The sequence below is a fragment of the Typopeltis vanoorti genome, chromosome 9, assembly GCF_054136105.1.
Source record: "Typopeltis vanoorti isolate ZY-2024b chromosome 9, IOZ_Tvanoo_1.0, whole genome shotgun sequence".
NCBI classification, from domain to species: domain Eukaryota; kingdom Metazoa; phylum Arthropoda; class Arachnida; order Uropygi; family Thelyphonidae; genus Typopeltis; species Typopeltis vanoorti.
Genome location: NC_143557.1, coordinates 83,969,637 through 83,990,045, shown reverse-complemented (window position 1 = coordinate 83,990,045; position 20,409 = coordinate 83,969,637). Strand labels below are relative to the sequence as shown.

General features: G+C 35.1%; 1 protein-coding gene across 1 annotated transcript in view; it reads right to left on the bottom strand.

The window, feature by feature from the left end:
- LOC150103211 (neural-cadherin-like) overlaps window positions 1-20,409 on the bottom strand; it is a 540,895-nt gene that overhangs the window by 362,273 nt on the left and 158,213 nt on the right. Inside the window, exons 9-10 of the mRNA XM_090397648.1 lie at window positions 11,522-11,647; window positions 457-792 (exon numbers count right to left, since the gene is read on the bottom strand). Coding sequence (XP_090253774.1) covers window positions 457-792; window positions 11,522-11,647 — 462 coding nt within the window. The remainder of the gene's footprint in view (window positions 1-456; window positions 793-11,521; window positions 11,648-20,409) is intronic.

Below are 20,409 nucleotides of genomic sequence, written 5' to 3'. Positions count from 1 at the left end.
AATTTACTGTATAACTGAGCAAAAAAAAAAAAAAAAATCACAACCATTTGTGGTTGGGATCCACATTAATGGTGTGAGTGTATATGGGGACAGGATTCTGAATACACATGTGACTTGAAAGTTCCTTTCCATTTTATCTAGTGAATACGTAATCATGATAGCAAGTTAATTATCAAAAGATAACATGTGTACCCAAACAATAATTAATAAATACCTCCACAATATCTTAAACTTAGACAGAATTATAGTGTTCTGCAACTGAAAAAAGTTTCAGGTGTATTTAGTAAACCAGTTCCTGTTCAAATACATGGTCTTTGCAAACATTATGGGTCAAGTCAACTGTTTAAGTTATGTTCATATTAATAAACACACAGTATGCATTCAAAACTGACCTTTTCTGTCTAGGGATAAATCTCATATTTTCAAATAATACTAATAATAAAAGTTTATGCTTACATCTAGTGCTTTGTTCAAATGAATCCATCCAGAATCAGGATTGATTGCAAAGTATTCCAGGTCTCCTTTATTTGCAGCTGTTATGCTATATGCTATTGCTCCATTGTTATCTGCATCTTCGTCAGACGCAGCAACACGAAGTATGTTGCTTCCAATTGGTGCATCCTGTTTTACATTTTCTTGATATTCTGTTCGGTGAAAGAGTGGCTGATTATCATTAATATCTGTAATTTCTACCTTGAAGGAACAAACACCTTCTAAAGGTGGATTGCCTCTGTCTGTTGCTTTTAAAGTAACACTCACAAATCTGCCATCTTCTCCTTCCCTGTCAAACACCTATGCATTAAATAAATAAATCCATATAAATTCCATAATATATATATAAAGATGCAGGGAAAAAAATAAATAAAAATATAACGAAATTCCTTCAGCACTAAAATGAAATACTGCATTAATTGCTAAACAAATCTAACACACACACACATATAGATCCAACATGCTTATGATTTATGCCCTGAAATCGATTAAACTAATGTTCTTTGAGGCAGCATCAGTGTCTGGCCAGAAATCAAACCAATATAAAATAAACCTGATTCCTGTACTTTAATTCCAAAATCTGAGGCACCAACAGTTCAGAATACAGCGGCACAGAAAGTTTCTTGCTTTCTATGAAATAACAAAAATTAATACAATGTGAGGTCTCTTAGCTAGTGACTCAAAATCCTAAAAAGATGCAAAACTAAAAATTCTGAAATTCTCTCTTTGTTTTTCTGAAACAACTACTGAGATAATTTGTTCTTTCAGTAGTGATGCAATTTATTATAGTAAATCCTACCTCAAAAGCAAAATAAAATTGCTTTTGCTATTTCATTTTGCAGTACACTCATATTATGATAAATACTACACATGGGCAGTATAAAAAGTAATGATATCCCCCCCCCCCCAATTCACAAAATATTATTTAACATCGGCCATTACATGGATTAATCCTCCATCTTTTTTTTGCAGATGCTCAGTCAATTTTCAAATCTCTATAATTTTCTATACACTTCTGCCATCACTGAGTGAGATGCTGCATGCAGACACTTTTACTCCATGTCAGAGCTCTCCAGGAACAGGTTAGTTTAGCTGTTTATGAAGAGCTCTGACATGAAGCAGTTGGTTTCATCAGGCATCCTGTAATTAACTAGCAGCTTTCATTCAATGCTGAGCCAAGTTTTACAGAATGGCAGGATCTTGGCAGGCATATTCAGCAGATGAATAGCAAAGGATCATGGCAGAAGATCTCAGTGTAGTAGGATCTGCACCCCCATTTGAAGGAAGTATGCTTTCTTAGTATATTGTTTCTTGCATTAAACTTTTGCCTTTGTTTTTTCTGTGTGTGTTTTATAAGAAAGAGTGTGATCAAGAGTCACACTGAGGTAGACTGAGTTCCAGGAATGTTCTATATTAGAGCCTTCCCAAGAAATCTGAAGCTTCCTGTTGGCTTCCTTCTTGTTAAGGTGGTAAAAACCAGTCAGCATACACTAGGAAGCTTCTTAGTTTATGCTGCAATCCCACTCATACAAGTCATTACACTCATCCTCATTGCACCATATATCACAAAAGCCAGGTATTATACATATGCTCAAAAAAAGGATGATCTCTCATAAGAGATGAAAAAAGACTGAAGGAAGAAATACAGTCTCTACTCCAAGTACTTGTGTGCTACATATATTCTAAGAAAATCATAGAAAAATAGTATTCTCTACAGAACTTATGTCTACATCCCATACATTGGTAGGCTTTCACTCAAGATTGTTAGTCTCTTCAAATCTTGTGACATAAGAGTGATTGTTGCTATAATATGTGGCTAGACTATTTAAGACAAGTGATAGAGTAGTTTCAATGGATATTTGATTGAGTAGCTATGGCAAGGTCATCATAGATAAAATTCTAATTCCTGGAAAGACAGGGAGATCATTGCCATAGATGTTGAAAAGTAATGGTGATAACACTTCCCTGGGGGAGGCAGTTTTTGGGAGGGAGGATGGGGGTGGCTCTTCCTATTCCTCCACAAAAAAGCATCTGTTTTCCAAGAGTCATTAGATCAGGAGGACAGGGCGATAGTCTCTAGTTATTCCATATAGTTTATTTCTGAGTGTGAGATGGTTTATGGTATCATATGCTGTGGTTAGATCTACAAAGACTGCTCTTGTGGCTAGTTTTTGCTCATAACCATTTTCTATACATATTGAGTGATGAATTTGTGATGTACAAGATTTGCCTAGTCTAAAACCAGCCTGCTGAGCAATAAGATGGGGTTCAATTAGGGATTGTAGCCTATTCAAAATGAATCATTCATAGAGTTTAAAGAAGTTGCTAAGTAGTGATATAGGTCTGTAATTTTTTTTGCTTCGTTTGAAGTTTTCTCTGGTTTCAGAAAGGCCACCACTTTAGCATGCCTCCAGATAGTTTGTATCCTTAGGATTCTGAGGCAAGTGTTGTATAGGTTTAATAACCACTCTTTAGTCTTAGATCCAAAATGTTTAATTTGTTCATTACAGATATCATCAAGGCCAACAGATTTTCTAGATTTTAATAGGTTTATTGCAGCGTTGAGTTCAGTGTTTGTGAAATTTGAGTCAATCATATTTTGTTCCTCACTTTGAGGAACAAAATATGATTGACTCACCAAAAAAATGATTGACAGCATCCAAAAAAATCTTTAGAACTTGGGGTTCTAAAGATTTTTTTGGATGCTTTAACAGCTAATGAAATTGCTCACAAGAGCAATTTCATTAGCTGTTACCTGTGGATGCTCATTTGTGAAATCCTTAATTCTGTTGATAAAGTTACATGACTTTTCTGCTACTATGAGTCATGTCAAGGGCTTCTATTTCTTTTTTCCCATGAGGAACACCTTTCCTCTGCCATCTAAGAGCATAATTTTTCTCCTGCATGGATAGTCTCCTCTGAAAAGAGAGTTGGTGTTGTAAAGTTGTAAGCAATTAGCATAGGGCTTGTATATCTTTGGAAAGGCCCGGAATGTAGTTTGTGGCATCTTTTTTTTTGGGGGGGGGGGTTCGGTGGAGATTTTTCTCAGTGTTTTTATGAACTGGGGATACTCTTGGGGGGTTTAGAGGGACTGGCCCTACAGAGCAGTCAAGATCTGCCATTAAACCTTTCCAATTAACTTTTATAAAATTAAATCATCATCTGTAAGGGGCTGTGTTAGGCATAATGGTTGAGTTGAATTGAAGTATACGTGTACGTTGAGTATGTGGAATGCAGAGAATTTTGGATTATGTATTAGATTTAGAGAGAAGTTTTCGACCTATTTTTCAACAAGTTCTCCATCTTCATTGGACTTTGTGTAACCCCAGTTAATACTATGGCTGTTAAACTCTCCTAATAAATATTAGTCATGTATGCATTATTATTGAGGAGGATGCTGGGAAAGGAGAAAGCTTCTTCTGGTGGTTTATAAATTGAGGTGATTGAGATATTTTAAATGTGATTGTAATAATCACAATGAAAATTACATTTGTAATTAAATTACAAATGTGTGAGGTCAAGTGTTGTTGTTGTAGAGTAAAATCTTGCTCTGCATTGTGTTTCTAGTGGATGCAGAAACTCTACGGATGCATTTTTCAATTTCTGCAGTATCTCAAAATACCATTCTGAACTGATGGTGATACCTCTCTCTCTCTCTCTCCAAAAAATTTGTGAGAGACATGTAATGCTTTGTGCCATGGTTGAATCAAAAAACAGGAAGCACTGCTTTTCTCTTTTGCATATAATAAATTGAAATATATTATAAGCAAACCAAACACAGCAATGCTATTTTGAGTTTTATACTGTGAATTATGAGTGGTTTTAAAAATTTGCTAGCAGACAATATCAAGCATCAAAATCCACACTGTGATATTGTTCCTCTTATGAATGCAAATATTTTTTAACAATCTAGCTAGAACAACAACCACACTGGAGATATTGTAAGGATAAGACATACAAAAGAAAATCACATTATCTACACAATCATATTATCTACACTTTAATTTTGATCCCCCTGTGTGTGATTAAAATTAAACTGTAGATAATATGATTGTGTAGATAATGTGATTTTCCCTGTTGAAGGCTTTGTGGAGTGCCACCTAGTGATCCAAATGCTGTGAAATTTTGCAGGAATATATTATGTAGAAGCAATATGGGGGGGGGGGGGGGGGATAGTTCCAAAATTCATCAGCAGGGTGCTGTAGTAATTTTTCTGTGTTTGTAAGAAGGAGAAAAGTGACAAGCAAAAACAACACAATTTTATTCACTGGTTGGGACTGATATTGCACACATGCTGTCTTTCAGTGCTGGCAAGTTATCAGCATGATCCTGATAAACCCAATCTTTGAGAAATCCCCAGAGCCAGAAGTCAAAGGCAGTCAGATCGGGTGAACTAGGCAGACATGTAATGAGAAATGTTCTCAAAGAACCTCCTGTACATATCAACTGATGTGTGGATGGGCACCATTCTGCATGAAAATGACTGAGTCCATGCACAGATGCTAGTGTAGCTGTGGCATAACAAAATTGTTTATTATATTGCGATACTTCTCACCAGTAACTGAGCAGGTCACAGCACCTGACTGGCAAATGTCCTCAAAGAAGAATGGTCCAATGATAAATAAAACAGTAAACATGCACTAGATAGTAACTATGGGTGAATGTAAAGGAATTCATTAGATTGCATTAACCAAAAGGAAGGGAATCCTGTGTCCATCTTTTAAACCCTCCTGAGTTGCATGATATACAAATTCCATGCACATGGTGTTTATAATGCCCCCAGTGGCAAATTTTGGAATTACTTTTTACTGTGCTCATATATCACTTCTGCATGACAATGTATTTCTGACAAGTTTCACACATTTAGATCACTGGATGGCGCTGCACAACACCTTAAACACAGTTACTTTAATTTTGATCACCCCATGTGTGTGTGTGTGTGTACACACACACATCAATCACATTCATGAAAGTCTGTAAACTTTCAATGTACAGCAATCCCTCGATTAATGCGCCCCCGATTAGTGTGTAATTTTTTTCGATATCCAAATTCGATTAGTGCACCTCTAAAATTCGATTAATGCACCTACATACATCTTAAAAATAAATGTTACAGATTTAAAAAATTTTCGATCTATACATTTTTTATGGCTAACTATTTTTAAAAAATCACTCACCAAAATGAAATAATTTAGTTATCGATTTGAAACATTTTAAAAAGTTATTTTTAAATGGCATACTACACTATTTCCATGTACACTATGTTTTCCAAATTTACTGCCAAAATTTATGTTGTCTGCTTTACATAGCATTTTGCTGATCATACCTCGTGCAATTATTTTCCTTACTTTTTTATGTTCAATTATTTATTTCCCTAACCTTCAATCATAAGCAAAAGAATTAGTGAGCAAAAAATAGAAGTGTCAAAATGATTCGAAAAGTAATCTGATTGGAAGAAAAACTTGAAATAATAAAGAAAATGAACAAGGTGAGTCTAGAGCAAAGATAGGACAAGAATACAAAAATGAGTGAATCAACTGCTGAATACGAAGAGAAAGGTAAGGCTGCTTCAAGTTCATCATGCATGCACTCGAAATCCAAGTATTATAATGATTGAATTAAAGAGACGTCTTTTTACATGGATCGAAGATTGTAACCAAAAATGGATCCCGCTAAACCCTGGCCTTATTAAATTAAAAGCATTGTCTCTTTGTAATTTGAAAAGAGTGAGCTATCAATGATGGAAAAGAAGAATTCCACGTTAGTGCTGGGTGATTTGAGCATTTCAAAAAGAGAAATAGCCTACACAATGTTCTAATCACAGGAAAAGCTGCAATTGCAGATAAGGAGATATCCAGAGATTTTTAAGAAAATTGTGTAAGAAGGGGATGGGACTATTGCAATCAACAAATATTTAATGACAATGAAACCAGTCTTTTTTTGTAAGCGAATGGCTTCCGAGACTTTTCTAACCAAATCAGAGAAATCTAAGCCTGGTTATAAAGTCGTAAATTCGAATGAAATTACTCCTAGCAATATGCGAGCCGCTTGGAAGCACCTTCTTCCACATTGTGCAAATGATTTTAGAGGCTTTCAAATGAATCTTAAGTTAATTAAATCTCATTCTGAGAAGTTGAGTGATTCCGACCTGCTAAATTTAGATGCACAGTGGGAAGATCCTGAAGAATATGAAGAAAATTTAATCACTGACAAGCCCAAAGTGATTTCACAGAAACAAATTGAAAATAGTTTTCGTACAATCGAAGTTTTTAAGCAGCAATGCTTAGAGACCGACCCTGGTGAAGAGAGAACCAGTAAAATTTGCAGAAGGGGGCAATAGGGCCATACCGTCAGTTGTATGAAAAAAAGAAACAGTGCCCGCCAAACTACGTTAGCTCAATTCTCTGTAAGAAGAGAAGCAGAATAATAAATTTATATTTATTATTTCTGAATATGTTTTATCGTCTTTCAGCTTCATGGTTTTCCTTTAACTAGGCTCTGAGACATACCCTAATTCTTTTATAAAAAAAACTTAAGGGTCAAAAAGAAATATGAGGAACGAATTATACATTTTCTCATAGGTTATTATATTCGATTAGTGTGTTTTCGATTAATGCACCTATTTTAAAGAATGCATTAGACGCATTAATTGAGGGATTGCTGTATTTATGTGTTATCTAATCCTTAAGCAACCTTGGGTTGCTTAAGGATTAGATAACACATTGGATAATTTGATATCTTGCTCTAGAGATCAAACATGGTACTTTTTTAACCAACTTCCAAGTCTCACAACAATAAAAGTATTTACCTCTAAAGACAGTCATCATTATCTATACCAAAGTGGGATTGAAAAACTGCAGCGTTGGTAGTTTTTCAAAAACTACAGCTTTGGTCAGGGTGTTATCTACTTGAATAATCAGGGTGAAGAGAAGTTGCTTAAAGACAACTTTCATAAGATGTTTTAAACAAGTGCTTTAGGTTTAATGATCATAAGCTTAACATTCTTTGCATTAGTTATCAAACAATAGTTGTTGGTTGTCATGATCCATGGCACCTAAAGGCTATGAGGTGAACATAAAGCTTCAAACTGCATATGGCTTAAACACATTCATCAGCATCCATGTGACAGCAGGATTCAAAACCACAGCTTTGAATAGGGTGTTACTTACTTGAACAACCAAGTCGAAGAGAAGTTGCATAAGATATGTTTCATAAGTTGTCAAAAGCAACTGCTTTCATTTTAACATGATTCAAGGATTTCCATTCTTTGCATTAGTTAGAATGCAATGCTTGCTGGTTGTCACTGTGCTATGACAACTAAGTGCTATGAAAAAAACATTAGAGCTGCAAACATACTTGTTTTTTCTGATCATTTTGTATGCTAGGCAAGATGGAAAAATTTCTGAAATTATTAAAACTTTTCCACCTCAGTAACAGGATAACTAATCTTTGGTCAAAAAATCATCTGAGCTCCAATGGCAGAGCCATTGGAGCTCAGATGATTTTTTGACTAAATGATTTTGACTAAGTGCTTTGGTTGGAAAGACCTGGGTTTGAATCCTGAGCACAATGCAAAATCTTCCTAAGTGGGCAAATCTTGTCAGCGTTGAGAAAAGGATGGTGAAGCTGCACAAAACCATGGCATGTGGTAAGACAAGTATTACATTGTTTACACGTAGGTGATTACGCCATTTAATTGAAAAGAATGTGCAAGATGACTTATGTAGAGCCTAGCAAGTACAACTTTCACTCTTCTATTTCTATGTAGACTGCCAATGCTTAATTTCAGGCTTAATCTTTGGCAATTTTATTAGTGTGCTTCCTGCCAGGGGCAGCTAATAATTACCTCTGCTTTAAATACTGGCTGCAGTCTGCACAACTGAACACCAAAATTAAGGGTCCTCGTTGGGTATAATTACTGTGGAACATCATGAAGCAGTGGATGAAAATTGCTCACAGAAGAGAAGATGACCTGGAAAATAACTCAAGGAATGCATATAAATCACATTTTTCTTGGTAGCTTTCTTTTATGTGTACATGCAAGATGGCATATCGTCAGCAGTATAGTTACTTTTATTTCAAGTAATTTGAATGGAGACCGGTAAGGAAAAACAGTTGCACAACCAACAAATGTCTCATATCTTAAACTATCAGTATAGACAAGGTAAGAAATCAGAGTTAGTCTTCTCTGATTTCTGTCAGTAGATGACAAAATATCCACTTCCTTAGCTGGCACAGCAACTGCCTGCACGATAGAGTGCAAACTCGCCAAAAAAGGAATACTATTATGTTCAGTGCAGATGATATAGTCAGCATTCATGTCAATAACTTGCATAATCTCTTTCACACTTGAGCAAATGGCAACGCAACATGTGTAATTTTGAACTTCCTACCATAAATGAACAAATATAGTCCACTGGAGTGTCTAGGCAAAAAGAATTTTTAGGACATAGTTCAGTGTCATTCAACTCATACATATTAACATACTATAGGTTGATCAACCTGTAGTACGTTTTATGTTGACCAATGCTTAATCAACATAAAAAAAAAAAGTGACAACTGTTAATGTCAAAAAGATAGAACAGGTTCATTTTATTTGAAGAAGATTCTGAATGGAAATGTGCAAAATTTACTAGTAGCTATTCTTATACCTTGACAATGGATGTGCCACAACCATTGCATGGCTTCCCTTCAAAAAAAATCACAGACATGGTACTCACAATCAAGTTTCAGCAAAAGCATGCACAATTAAGAAGAAGCATGGAATACAGATTAGCACTATTCTGTAGAAGATAGAGTGTGAAGGATATTCAATTCTCTCTTGCACTTTTCTTGTAACTAATGAATGGGCGTAAGGAATGTAAGCATTCTATCAAAAATGAGTCCAAAGAAATTAGCTTCTGTTGCTACCGTGATAATATTTCTTAACTCTGTTGCTACTGTGATAATATTTCTTAACTCTGAGTCCAAGTGAAGAGTGCATTTTCAGCAGAGGTGTACTGCACTTTTTTTTTTCTTCCTCCTTCTGAAAACCTGAATCCATTACCAAGAGGCCTATGGACAGCAATCGACTGCTTGTTAAAGCTGTCTTTCAATGACCCTAATGTCACAAGAATAACAAGACACTGCAAAGTAATCAACATACAGATCAAGAAAAACTTGTTAGCAATATGGCTGAGATAATGTGCTTCCCGCTCTGACATAGAACACTCAGCTAAAGAGGAAGTTTTAAATAGGAAGATGATCCTCCTGGGACCTAGATTATAGAGGTCTTTTAACATTAAAAGACCTCTATAATCTAGGGGTTATATTCCTTATCTCCAGGCAATAACATAAGCTTGTTCTGCTTCAAAGAAATGCAGGAACCAGATGTTCACATGTCAGGAATATATCTCTTATAGATGTTCCTAATCAAGTGCCAATTAACATCACTAATAGTCTTAGGCCAGCTGCACACTAGTCTTCAAAAGTTAGTTAGGGCTAATAGGTCTCAGTTAGTACCTTATTAGAACTTTTTTTTTAATAATATCCTGATGACAACTGAATAGCAGTGATTAAACTGGAGAATCTCAGTACTAAATAACAGTTTTGCTAACTTCTCTATGATATTAAAATGACAAATAAAAAATTCTTATACACAAGAAAGTAGCTACTAATATATAGACATATGACTTTTGCCATTCAATAAGTTCTTAACATCCTCAATAAAAATCAAATACTTGCAGTGCACATGTGTGCATATGCATACACCAGTCAGTTTAGTGGTGCATATTGTTAACATATGCATATTATTTTTTTGGAAGGTAGGCAAATTTTAAATTATATACTCATAAATAACAAAACGGATTAGCATAAGGGATGTGTACATCCCTTATGCTAATCCTGAGTCCAACATTGCTCAGGATGCTCAGCATCCTGAGATCAGCAAAACTCTCCCAAATTACAAATGAAATGTGGCAGGCCTTTCTTAATTGTCAGGTGAATCGTACAATGCTTTCATTAGATCCAAAAGAGAATAAACTAAAATTCTATGTTTCCTTAAGTTATTATTAAAAAAAAAAAAAAGCTTTTTATCATACTTCATGGTTTCTAGCATGTACAATTTAAATAAAACTTGAAGACCATTAAATTGTCACTTTTCACACCTATTCGGTAACCCATTTTGAATTCCTCTGCTTTGTAATGTGAAGTTTCCTCTCTGAATTAATCGATCCCAACTATATAAAAGGCTGGAAATTTGTAAAACATTTTAATTACCATGGGGTGAACAATTTTATGTGAAGTTCACTCACAAATGTTGAAAACCTATCATACATTTAATCTTTCGAATGTATAACACTGGATGCCTGGCCCAAAAAAGTCTGCTCTGGAGAACAAACATGATACTTTTTCAGGCAACTTCAAGCATCCAGATAAGCAGGATGTTCCACACTATGTGAAAATAATCATCTACTAGCTAAAGGCTTTCAGACATCCAAATGCAGCAATTCAAACACGCAGCCTGTTGTTTGGAGATGCTATCCACTCAGCCAACTATATTGTTCTTTGTAGTGTTTATGTCCTGTTTGGTGTGTTGATGGTTGCAAGTGCCATCCTCTTAAAGTTTTGGTCCAAAAGCAGGTGACAGTGTTTCAACTCTGAGCATTAATTACATAAAAATTTGCAACTAATTCTCTTTGATAGAAAAACATACCCAGACTAAAAATAAAGTTTCATATTTCCATGTGCCACCACTATATAAAAGTGTTCCACCGTTCATACTAATTTCAACCTCCTATCTTAAATATAAACTAATATATATAAAGTAATAAATAATATATATAAACTAATAAATATAAATATTTAACATTCATCCCACTCATTTCAGAAAGAAATGAGTCATATATAAAATACCTGCCTTGTTTAACATACAAACAATTTGAAGAACTCTGATTGCAAATGGAAGACGTACTCTATCTGTATACTAAACAGTTGGAGAATGAATAAATAAAAATCCTCAAGTATCATTAGAGAATGTAGAAAATTTTACCTTGTTTGTTTTAATATTTCCAGTTAATTCTTCAACAATAAATTTTGTTTCTCTTTGGTTTGGTTGTTGTACAATGGAATATCTAACTTGTCCATTATAGCCTTTGTCCAAATCTATCGCTTTAACCTATAAAACATAAACCAACACAATTGAATTTTCGTACAGAGAAATGATAAAATATAATTAAAGCAAATCAGTACAATTATTTCATACTGTTTACGATGGTGTCCAGGAGCTTGGTTCATAATAGCAAGCATTGCTCCTGCAAAGCTCTCCTGTGCCTCAAGGTTTTGGGAAGGGGGATTAAGAGAAGCAAAATGTCTACCTTGAGCATCCCAGACATGCTCAATAGGAATAAAATCTGAAGACCTGGCTGGCCAGACCATCCAATACAATAGTTGTTTCTTGAAGATAATGTCCATTAAGCTTCAGCCAATGAGCTTTATCGTCTTGTAGGATAAATGTCTCCCCTATCGCATCAGCATAAGGATGAGCAATATTGGGTCCAAGATCTAGTCTCTATAAGATGTAACATTTGTGGTTCCACTAGGAAACACATACAGGTTGGTGTTCCACCCAGCAAGATGCCTCCCCAAACCATCACACTAATTCCACAATAAGAGTCCTTTTCACAGATATTAGAAGGATGACAATGTGTCCATGGTTTTCTGCAGATCAGAGCACATCTGAAATCACTTTGCAGTGCAAATCATGATTCGTCTGTAAACAATAACAACTGCCATTGGTCTTGGAAGACTACTGGTCACCTAGACACTGGCGGACCCTGGTCCTCTGTACTAAAATGCAGATTACTGGTCGTCCAGCACACAGACCACCTTGATAAAGCCTTCTGAGCCCAGTGGAAGCAGATAGCAATGTTCCTATAGCCAGTGCAAGGTCAAATCATGGCTGATTTAGGAAGCAATCTTGTTTCAGTGATCAGATATAATCAGTCCCTCATGTTTGTAGCCTGTCATCTTCCTTCACTGTATCGCCAACATGCTATTTGTTACTGTTGCAATTGGTTCCACAGTCTGTCAATCACAGAATGACTCACATGCAACTACCTGGTTACCTACACCTGACATTGGTTGGCCTCTAATCTTACAATGGCTTGGAACTTGAATTCATCAGCTAAATGATGTCTTGCAGGCATATCCAAGAATTCTGCTACTACAAATGTCCTGGTCTCACTTCAGAAATGAAATGGAAAACCAAAACAAAACACCTACTTTTTATGCCATGGCTCATTTGCATATACACTGACAGAACCACTCATTTCTATACAACAATCAGATTCAGAGTTGTAATGTACCTGACTTTTGTTCCCCCCCCCCCCACACACACACAGTCATGATTTTTTCTCTTTGTTCCTTAACGTATGACAGCCTTCCTTCAGCGTATTTCCAGTGTCATCCAAAAAATGTATTAATGTATTTACTTAATTTACTTTTAAGCGAACCAAGCATACCACTTGCAAGTGTTATATTTAAAGTCATAAACTCTGTATAAAGATCACCTGTTGTCTTTTAAATGTGTGTAAACACTTTCGCCTACATAATGCTTGTGTGAAGATAGTCCAATAATTTGCAGAAATAAATTAAGAATGTGTAATACATATGAAATTAGATATAAGGGTAACGATTTAGTGTACAAATGATTCAATCTGCAAATAAAATATACATTTTCGCAGTAAAAGAAAATGGTCATTATCCCTTATATTCAACATTAATGTATTTATACATCTTTGCAGCTGATGTTGGGTGTGCAAGAAAGTATTTTTACAGTCCATACAAACAAAAACCACTGTAGCTTAAAATTAGTTACATTAGCAGCTTATTTATATAGCAACTTGCATTCAAGAAATACATGCAGTCATTTCTGTTAAAATTGGAATGACAACAAAAAGCTTCGCAAGTTTCTTTGAATTACCAGTTGAATTAACGTTTCATTCCTTTCCACCAGACCTTGGGTCTGGTGGAAAGGAATGAAATGTTCTGCTGTTCCAACTTATCTTGTCCATTTTTACATGCCATTAAAAAACTTATATATTTTGATTCTGATTACAAAAATACACAACTAGCATAACTCCACTACCAGATTCAATTTAATGCAACCACAAAAACTTAAAACAGAAAACAGAAAAGAAAATTAATAAATAAATATATAAAAGAAGTACACAGGTAGTGAGTTAAAATCTCAATGAAAGAAGGATGTTTTCTGGGTTGGGACTCCAGATGATAGATAATCACCATCAGCACCTGGCTGCAAGACAACGACCTGCTTAAAAGATGTTTCAAAGCGCAAGTGGTGGTGGTAACATTCATGGAAAGTTAGAAATTGTCACTTTGGATTTATTTGGATTTGATTTCCTGCATCAACACGATGTGTAACTTTATTTGGGGACGTTAGTACTATTCTGAAGATTCATTAAAATTCCTATATTTTATAAAAATGTTTTGGGAAAATCTAAAAGGAACAAAGGTAATATTAAGTAGTTACTGGATTTTTGTTTATGACATTGGACTAGTCAATACTAACATCATGATCCAAAATAAAGATGTGCACAAATTTAACACATGGAGAAAAGACACAAGAAATACGTATGACTCATTGTTGATATCATTTCATGCAGGCTCAGGACAAGTACAGTGATGCCTCGTACTTCAAACGTTCCAGGGTTCCAACGCTTGTGAACGCAAGAAATTTGATTCGCAGCTCGAACACCATTTCTAAGTTTGAACTATAGTCCAGGAACTCAAAGTCATATAGCATTAAACAGTTCCGGCACAGCATTGGACATGCTTCTTCCCCCACTAATTTCCCTCACTCACTTCCCCGTGTCTGCGCAGTTTGTGTCTTTCCCAGTCCTATGTGCATTGTCCCTTACTTTACACAGCCTAGTCATTGCACAATACATTTGTGTAGAGAATTTTTAACTGTTTTTGGCCTTTTTTTTTTTTATTGCCCATGGCATCCAAGAATGTAGAAAGAACAAAACCTAAAAGAAAAGTTGTAGTATCGACAATTGAGATGAAAAAAGAAATTATCATAAAATATAAAAGCAGTGCAAGTTTAACAGATCTGGCGAAGATGTTTAAAATGTCAAAGTCAATGATAAGTAGCATTTTTTTTATAAGGAAACAATAAAAGCAGAAAATATGGCTAAAGGTGTGACAACATTAACCTCCAGGAGATCACATATTATTGAAAAGATGGAAAAACTCCTTTTAGTGTGGATAAACAAGAAGCAATTACATGGTGACGTTATTACTGAGAGAAAGCCAAACATCTGCATAGTGAACTTAAGAAATGCACACCTGAGACCAGTACTGAAAATGGGGAGTTTAAAGGAAGAAGAGGCTGGTTCGATAAATTCAAAAAACGAACTGGGATCCATAGCGTTGTCATGCACAGAGAGGCTGCGATTGCTGATGTAAAAGAAGCGGACAAATTTGTAAACATCTTTAAGGAGCACGTGGATAGTGGGGGATTTGTATCTCAACAGGTTTTTAATTGCGATGAAACAGGTCTTTTTTGGAAAAAAATGCCCAAAAGGACCTATATCACAAAAGAAGAAAAGACGGCACCGGGATATAAACCTATGAAAGATAGAATTACTTTGCTGCTTTGTGATAATGCTAGTGGTTTACCATTCTGAACATCCATGCGTTTTTAAAAAGAACAATGTCAAAGAGCAATTCAGTGTTATGTGGAGGGCCAACATGAAAGCATGGGTTACCAGAGTTTTTCACTGAGTGGATTTATCAAGAATTTGCTCCCACTGTAAAAGCTTATCTTACTGAAAAAAATCTACCATTAAAAGCTCTTCTAGTGATGGACAATGCTCCTGCTCATCCCCCAAATAGAGGAGGATTTAGTTGGTGAATTCAGTTTCATCAGGACAAAGTTTTTGTAACCCAATGCCACTTCTATTATACAACTCATGGAGCAGCAAGTGATTTCAAACTTCAAAAAACTGTATATTAAGGCTGTTTCAAAAGTGCTTTGAAATAACCAATGCCACAGAATTGACTCTTAAAGAATTTTGGAAAGAGCATTACAACATTCTTCATTGCTTAAGGATCGTCGATAAGGCATGGAAAGAAGTTTCTATGAAAACAACGATTTCTGCTAGGAAAAATCTCTGGTCAGATTGTATTTCAGTCAGTGAAGTAGTAAGCTGTGAAGAATAGTCTGTTGTAAATGAAATTGTGTCTTTGGATAAAGCTGTGGGATTAGAGGTGAGTGATGAGGATGTGGAGGAGTTAATAGATGATCATAAAACCGAACTCAGCATAGAAGAACTTCAACATCTTCATGATCGACACCAAAAAGAAGTGGGAAAAGAAATTTTTATGGAAGAGAAGAATGCCAAAGGATGCATTTCCAATGCTGACCTTCAAGAATTGTTCTCTGTTTGGGTTATAAGTTTGGGTTGGGTACCATTTTTCCAAGCTATTGTGTAAAAATGGCACCCTAATAAGACAGTAGTGACCAGGAATATCAACTTATTCGATGACAATGTGATGGGTTATTTTAAAAATAACAAAGAAAATCGTCAGTGCCAAACAACATTAGATATATAATCTTCTCTGCAGAAAAAAGAGAACGTGAATCAGCATTCTCAACTACAGCTAAGAAGCAGAAAGAAGACGCTTAACAACGGGAGCATTATTTTCATCTTTGTGATTTTTGTATGAAAAAAAATATTCTTCACTGTTACTTTTATGTTGTAATAATTAAAATTAATAAAATAAATATAAGATTATTTTGTTTAATTTTTTCTAAGTTATTAACATTAAAAAACCTAAAATAGATAAAATTAAAACAAATTATTGAAATTTTTTGGATATGAGAACAAATTATTTCGCTTTCCATTATTTCTTAAGTAAAATCTTGATTTGGACTTCAAACGATTCATAGTTCAAATGGGTTTCTGGATCGAATTAATGCGAACTACGAGACACCACTGTATATACAGTTGATTTTAAAATAGGAAGTGATCATCATTTAGTTTCAGCAACATAAAATTGAATATCATATTGAAAAGAAAAGTGTAATAAATTTTAAAAAGAATCAAAGTGTAGTAACTTTTAGAGATGAACTGTACTCAAATACACCAATATTATTCAAAAAAAAAAAAAAAAAAATGAACAAATTCAAAAACAACAGCCAAACCTTTGGATCGCAGGGCAGATTCTAAATAAAACTGATTGATTCAGCAAGAGAGGCAAGTGGTGAAGTTGTATACAAGGATTTAAAAAAACTCAATGGTGGACTCAGGAATTAAAAAATGCAGCAATGGAAAAGAAGAAAATGTATTGAAAATTCTCCTCAAGTAAGTTGGCACGTGATCTGGGAGAATAAACAGAAAAATGTAAAAAGTAAAGAAATGAATAGAAGTAGCTACACAAAAGTCATGGAAAGACTATGAGAATATAGATGGTAAATATCAAGGTGGTGGCAAAATGTTCTGGAAGCTTTTGAAAAAAGAAAAGGAAGAAAGGAAAGAGAGAGAAGGAGAAAGAATCTAATATCATATACTCTGGCTGCATTTCAGGTTTTGGACTGCTTTTTCTGCCTCACATAGTAATATATATACACGGATATAGATTTCAAAGTAATAACTCTGAAAAAATACCAAAGAAAAAAAGGAGTGGAATGGCAGCAGAAAATATTCAATAAGAATAAAATCAGGAGTATATATCAATACTTGAGATAAAAAAGCTATTAAAAACCTGAAATGGGGGGAAAAAAAGGCAAGCGACTGGAAAAAATAACATTTGAAATGAAATGTTCAAATATGGAGAAATAAAAGTTTTGCTGTGGCCATTGCATAATTCAGAAGGCTGGTCAGCAGATTGAATACTGAATGATTGGAGAGAGCTCTCATATTGCCATCATTAAAAAGGGAAACTGATTGCATTAGGGTGGCGGATCGGGGAACAGCCTTCAGATATGGAGGCTAGCTGCGATATAAGCAGAGCAATCTGGCAAATAAGCAGCCGTGGAACAACAGCGACTGAGCTATCAGGGCGTGGGGGAGCAGAAGTGGCAACTCTGTTTCACTTAAAACCTTACAAAGCCCAATGACAACTCGGTGACATGGCGAGTAGTGCCGCCATTAAATAAGCACCTGCTGGGGTCACTGCCCCTGACATTGGGAAGCAGCATTGTCAGTACTGACACAAGGTTGAAGCCAAATGATGACGGAAAAGCTTGTGATCAGAGATTTGCAGATGGCAATATGATTGTATTGTGTACGTCTGTAATACTGCAGAGCAGAAAGCAAACGGAGAAACTACTGCTCTACCTTATCTCCAGAACAACCACCATGGCGAGCAAACCCTTACAATTGGCCCCAAGTTCCCGGCGTCCCTTAGATGGAACAGGGGTGCGAAGAATCTCCGGGCTCAAAATGGTGTCCACTTTTAAAATTGCAACTTGGAATGTCAGAACTCTGTATGAAGCTGGCAAATTAAGAAATGCCACAGGAGAAATGAAGAGGCTGGGCATCCGGATTTTGGGAATTTACGAGACAAGATGGCCAGGATCTGGGAAGTGTCAACAAGATAATACGACAATGTATTACTCTGGGAATGATGAGAACAAACATCGACATGGTGTAGCTGTAATAGTAGATGAAGAAATCAATAAATCAGTAATAAATTGGATTCCATTTTCTGAAAGGATAATGCTGTTACAACTTAAGGGAAACCCCGTTAACATAAATATCATCCAAGCTTATGCACCCACATCTGACAAAAGTGAAGATGTTGAAGAGTTTTATGAACACCTAAAAGAGATTAAAAACCTAACAAAGAAACATGATATAAACATAGTGATGGGTGACTTCAATGCAAAAGTGGGAAGAGGGGGTGATGGAGAAATTGTTGGTGAACATGGCTTAGGCACCAGAAACGACAGAGGAGATCGCCTAGTCCAGTTTTGTCAGGAAGAAGATCTAACAATAGCAAATACTTGGTTTAAACTTCCACCCAGAAGACTGTACACTTGGAAATCGCCTCAAGATAACCAACATAACATTGTCAGAAATCAAATTGATTATATACTGATAAATAAAAGATTCCACAGTAGTATAAAGAGTGCAAAGACTTATCCTGGAGCAGATATCTCATCAGACCACAATCCCATAGTTGCAGAAGTACGTCTTAGATTAAAATCAGCTAAAAAATCACAAAAGAAGAAAAAGAAAATTGATGTAGAAAAACTGAAAGACCTGAACATAAATAAAAGTGCCAAGACACATCTTAACCTGCGATTACAACAGATTAACACAGAAGAACATAAAAGTGTGGAATCTCTTTGGAATAGCTTAAAGAATGCCATCGTAACAACAAGTATTGAAGAAGTAGGTTATGTGAATAATATAAAACAACAGGAATGGATGACAGATGAGATTCTTTCTCTAATTGATACAAGAAGAATGTACAAAAACAAAGACCTTGCCAGGTATACAGAAACACATAACATCATCAAGAAAAATCCAATTTCATCCAAGGAAAATTGGATGAAATATTTATGTACTGAAACTGAACTGCTTCAGAAGAAACATGATAATTATGGACAGGACAGAGCAGTGCACAACTGCTCAGATTAGCACAAGAGCGCAGTTTGTTCGCCAAGATGGTCGCTGACCTTCGATAGAAGATAGCACAATAATAATAAGAAGATTGCATTAGCAGTAAAACTGCATATAAAATCATCTTTTGTAATGAGAATTAAAATTCATTTGAAGAAACTCAGATAGAAACAAGGGGGCAATAGATTACTACAACTATCTTTCTATTACCCATATATTGCATAAATGCACAAAATATTGTTCTCTAAACAGAAGGCATCACTCAGGGAAGTTGGAAGCTGTTCTGTTATCGAGTCGATTTTGACAGTAATAATGTGATGTTTAAAGAACATGTGAGACATCCTCCTCTAGGATAAATCGGCAAGAGAGAAGTCTTAAAACTTTATGATGAAAAAAAAAAAAAAAAGGAAACTGCCCTTTAAGACATAGTCTTGTATATTTTAATATACCAAAACTCCATTCTGAGATTTATGCTTTCCCATGTCAAAGAGAACTACTATTACATGCTAATTTTTTTAAGAAAGCATATCTATAATGGTTGTTTCCAGTCTAACTTGATGGTATAGGTGTTTCTAGACAGTACTTGGAAAATAAAGTTATTTCTTTCCAACGTCCATAAGACTACGGTTAACCATTTTCTCCAAGCTTTTGCATATGCATCTGGTCAGATGCTAATGGATAATAATTTGATGAACTTTTTGGATCCTCAGTAAGCTTCGGAAAGGCAATAATTGCCCACCGACTCACAGAAAATTCTATTCAAAAGCAGAGATCCACAGAAGATGGTGACAGATATGTGAATACCTCAGTTTACTAGTGCAAGGAGAGAAAAGGTCATATTGCACCAACAAAAGTTAAAGAATAAAAAACAGGTAATAATAAACACTCTTAAACAAATTAGCATCTTATTTACAGGAAAACTTATTCAATGCAGTGCATAAACAGGTACAAAAACAGTATATAAGAATAGCTATAAAATCATTGTATAAAGTAACATGCAAAAAAAAAAAAATGCAAAAGGTAAAACAACATGCAGTAATGCAAATTGTTTTATGCATTGTGAAAAAAAAAAAACAAGGCAAGTTATAAAAAAACAAGCTATAAAAATATGTATAGAAAGCAAAAAAAAAAAAAAAAACATATATACAATATATACATTTTAATTTTAAATAAGCATAATACAATACATGGTCTGTATATGATTACAAACATTAATTCTCTAAAACTTGAACCATAAAATGAATACTTGATGAAACAGATAAAATCTGTTTGAATGTATAGG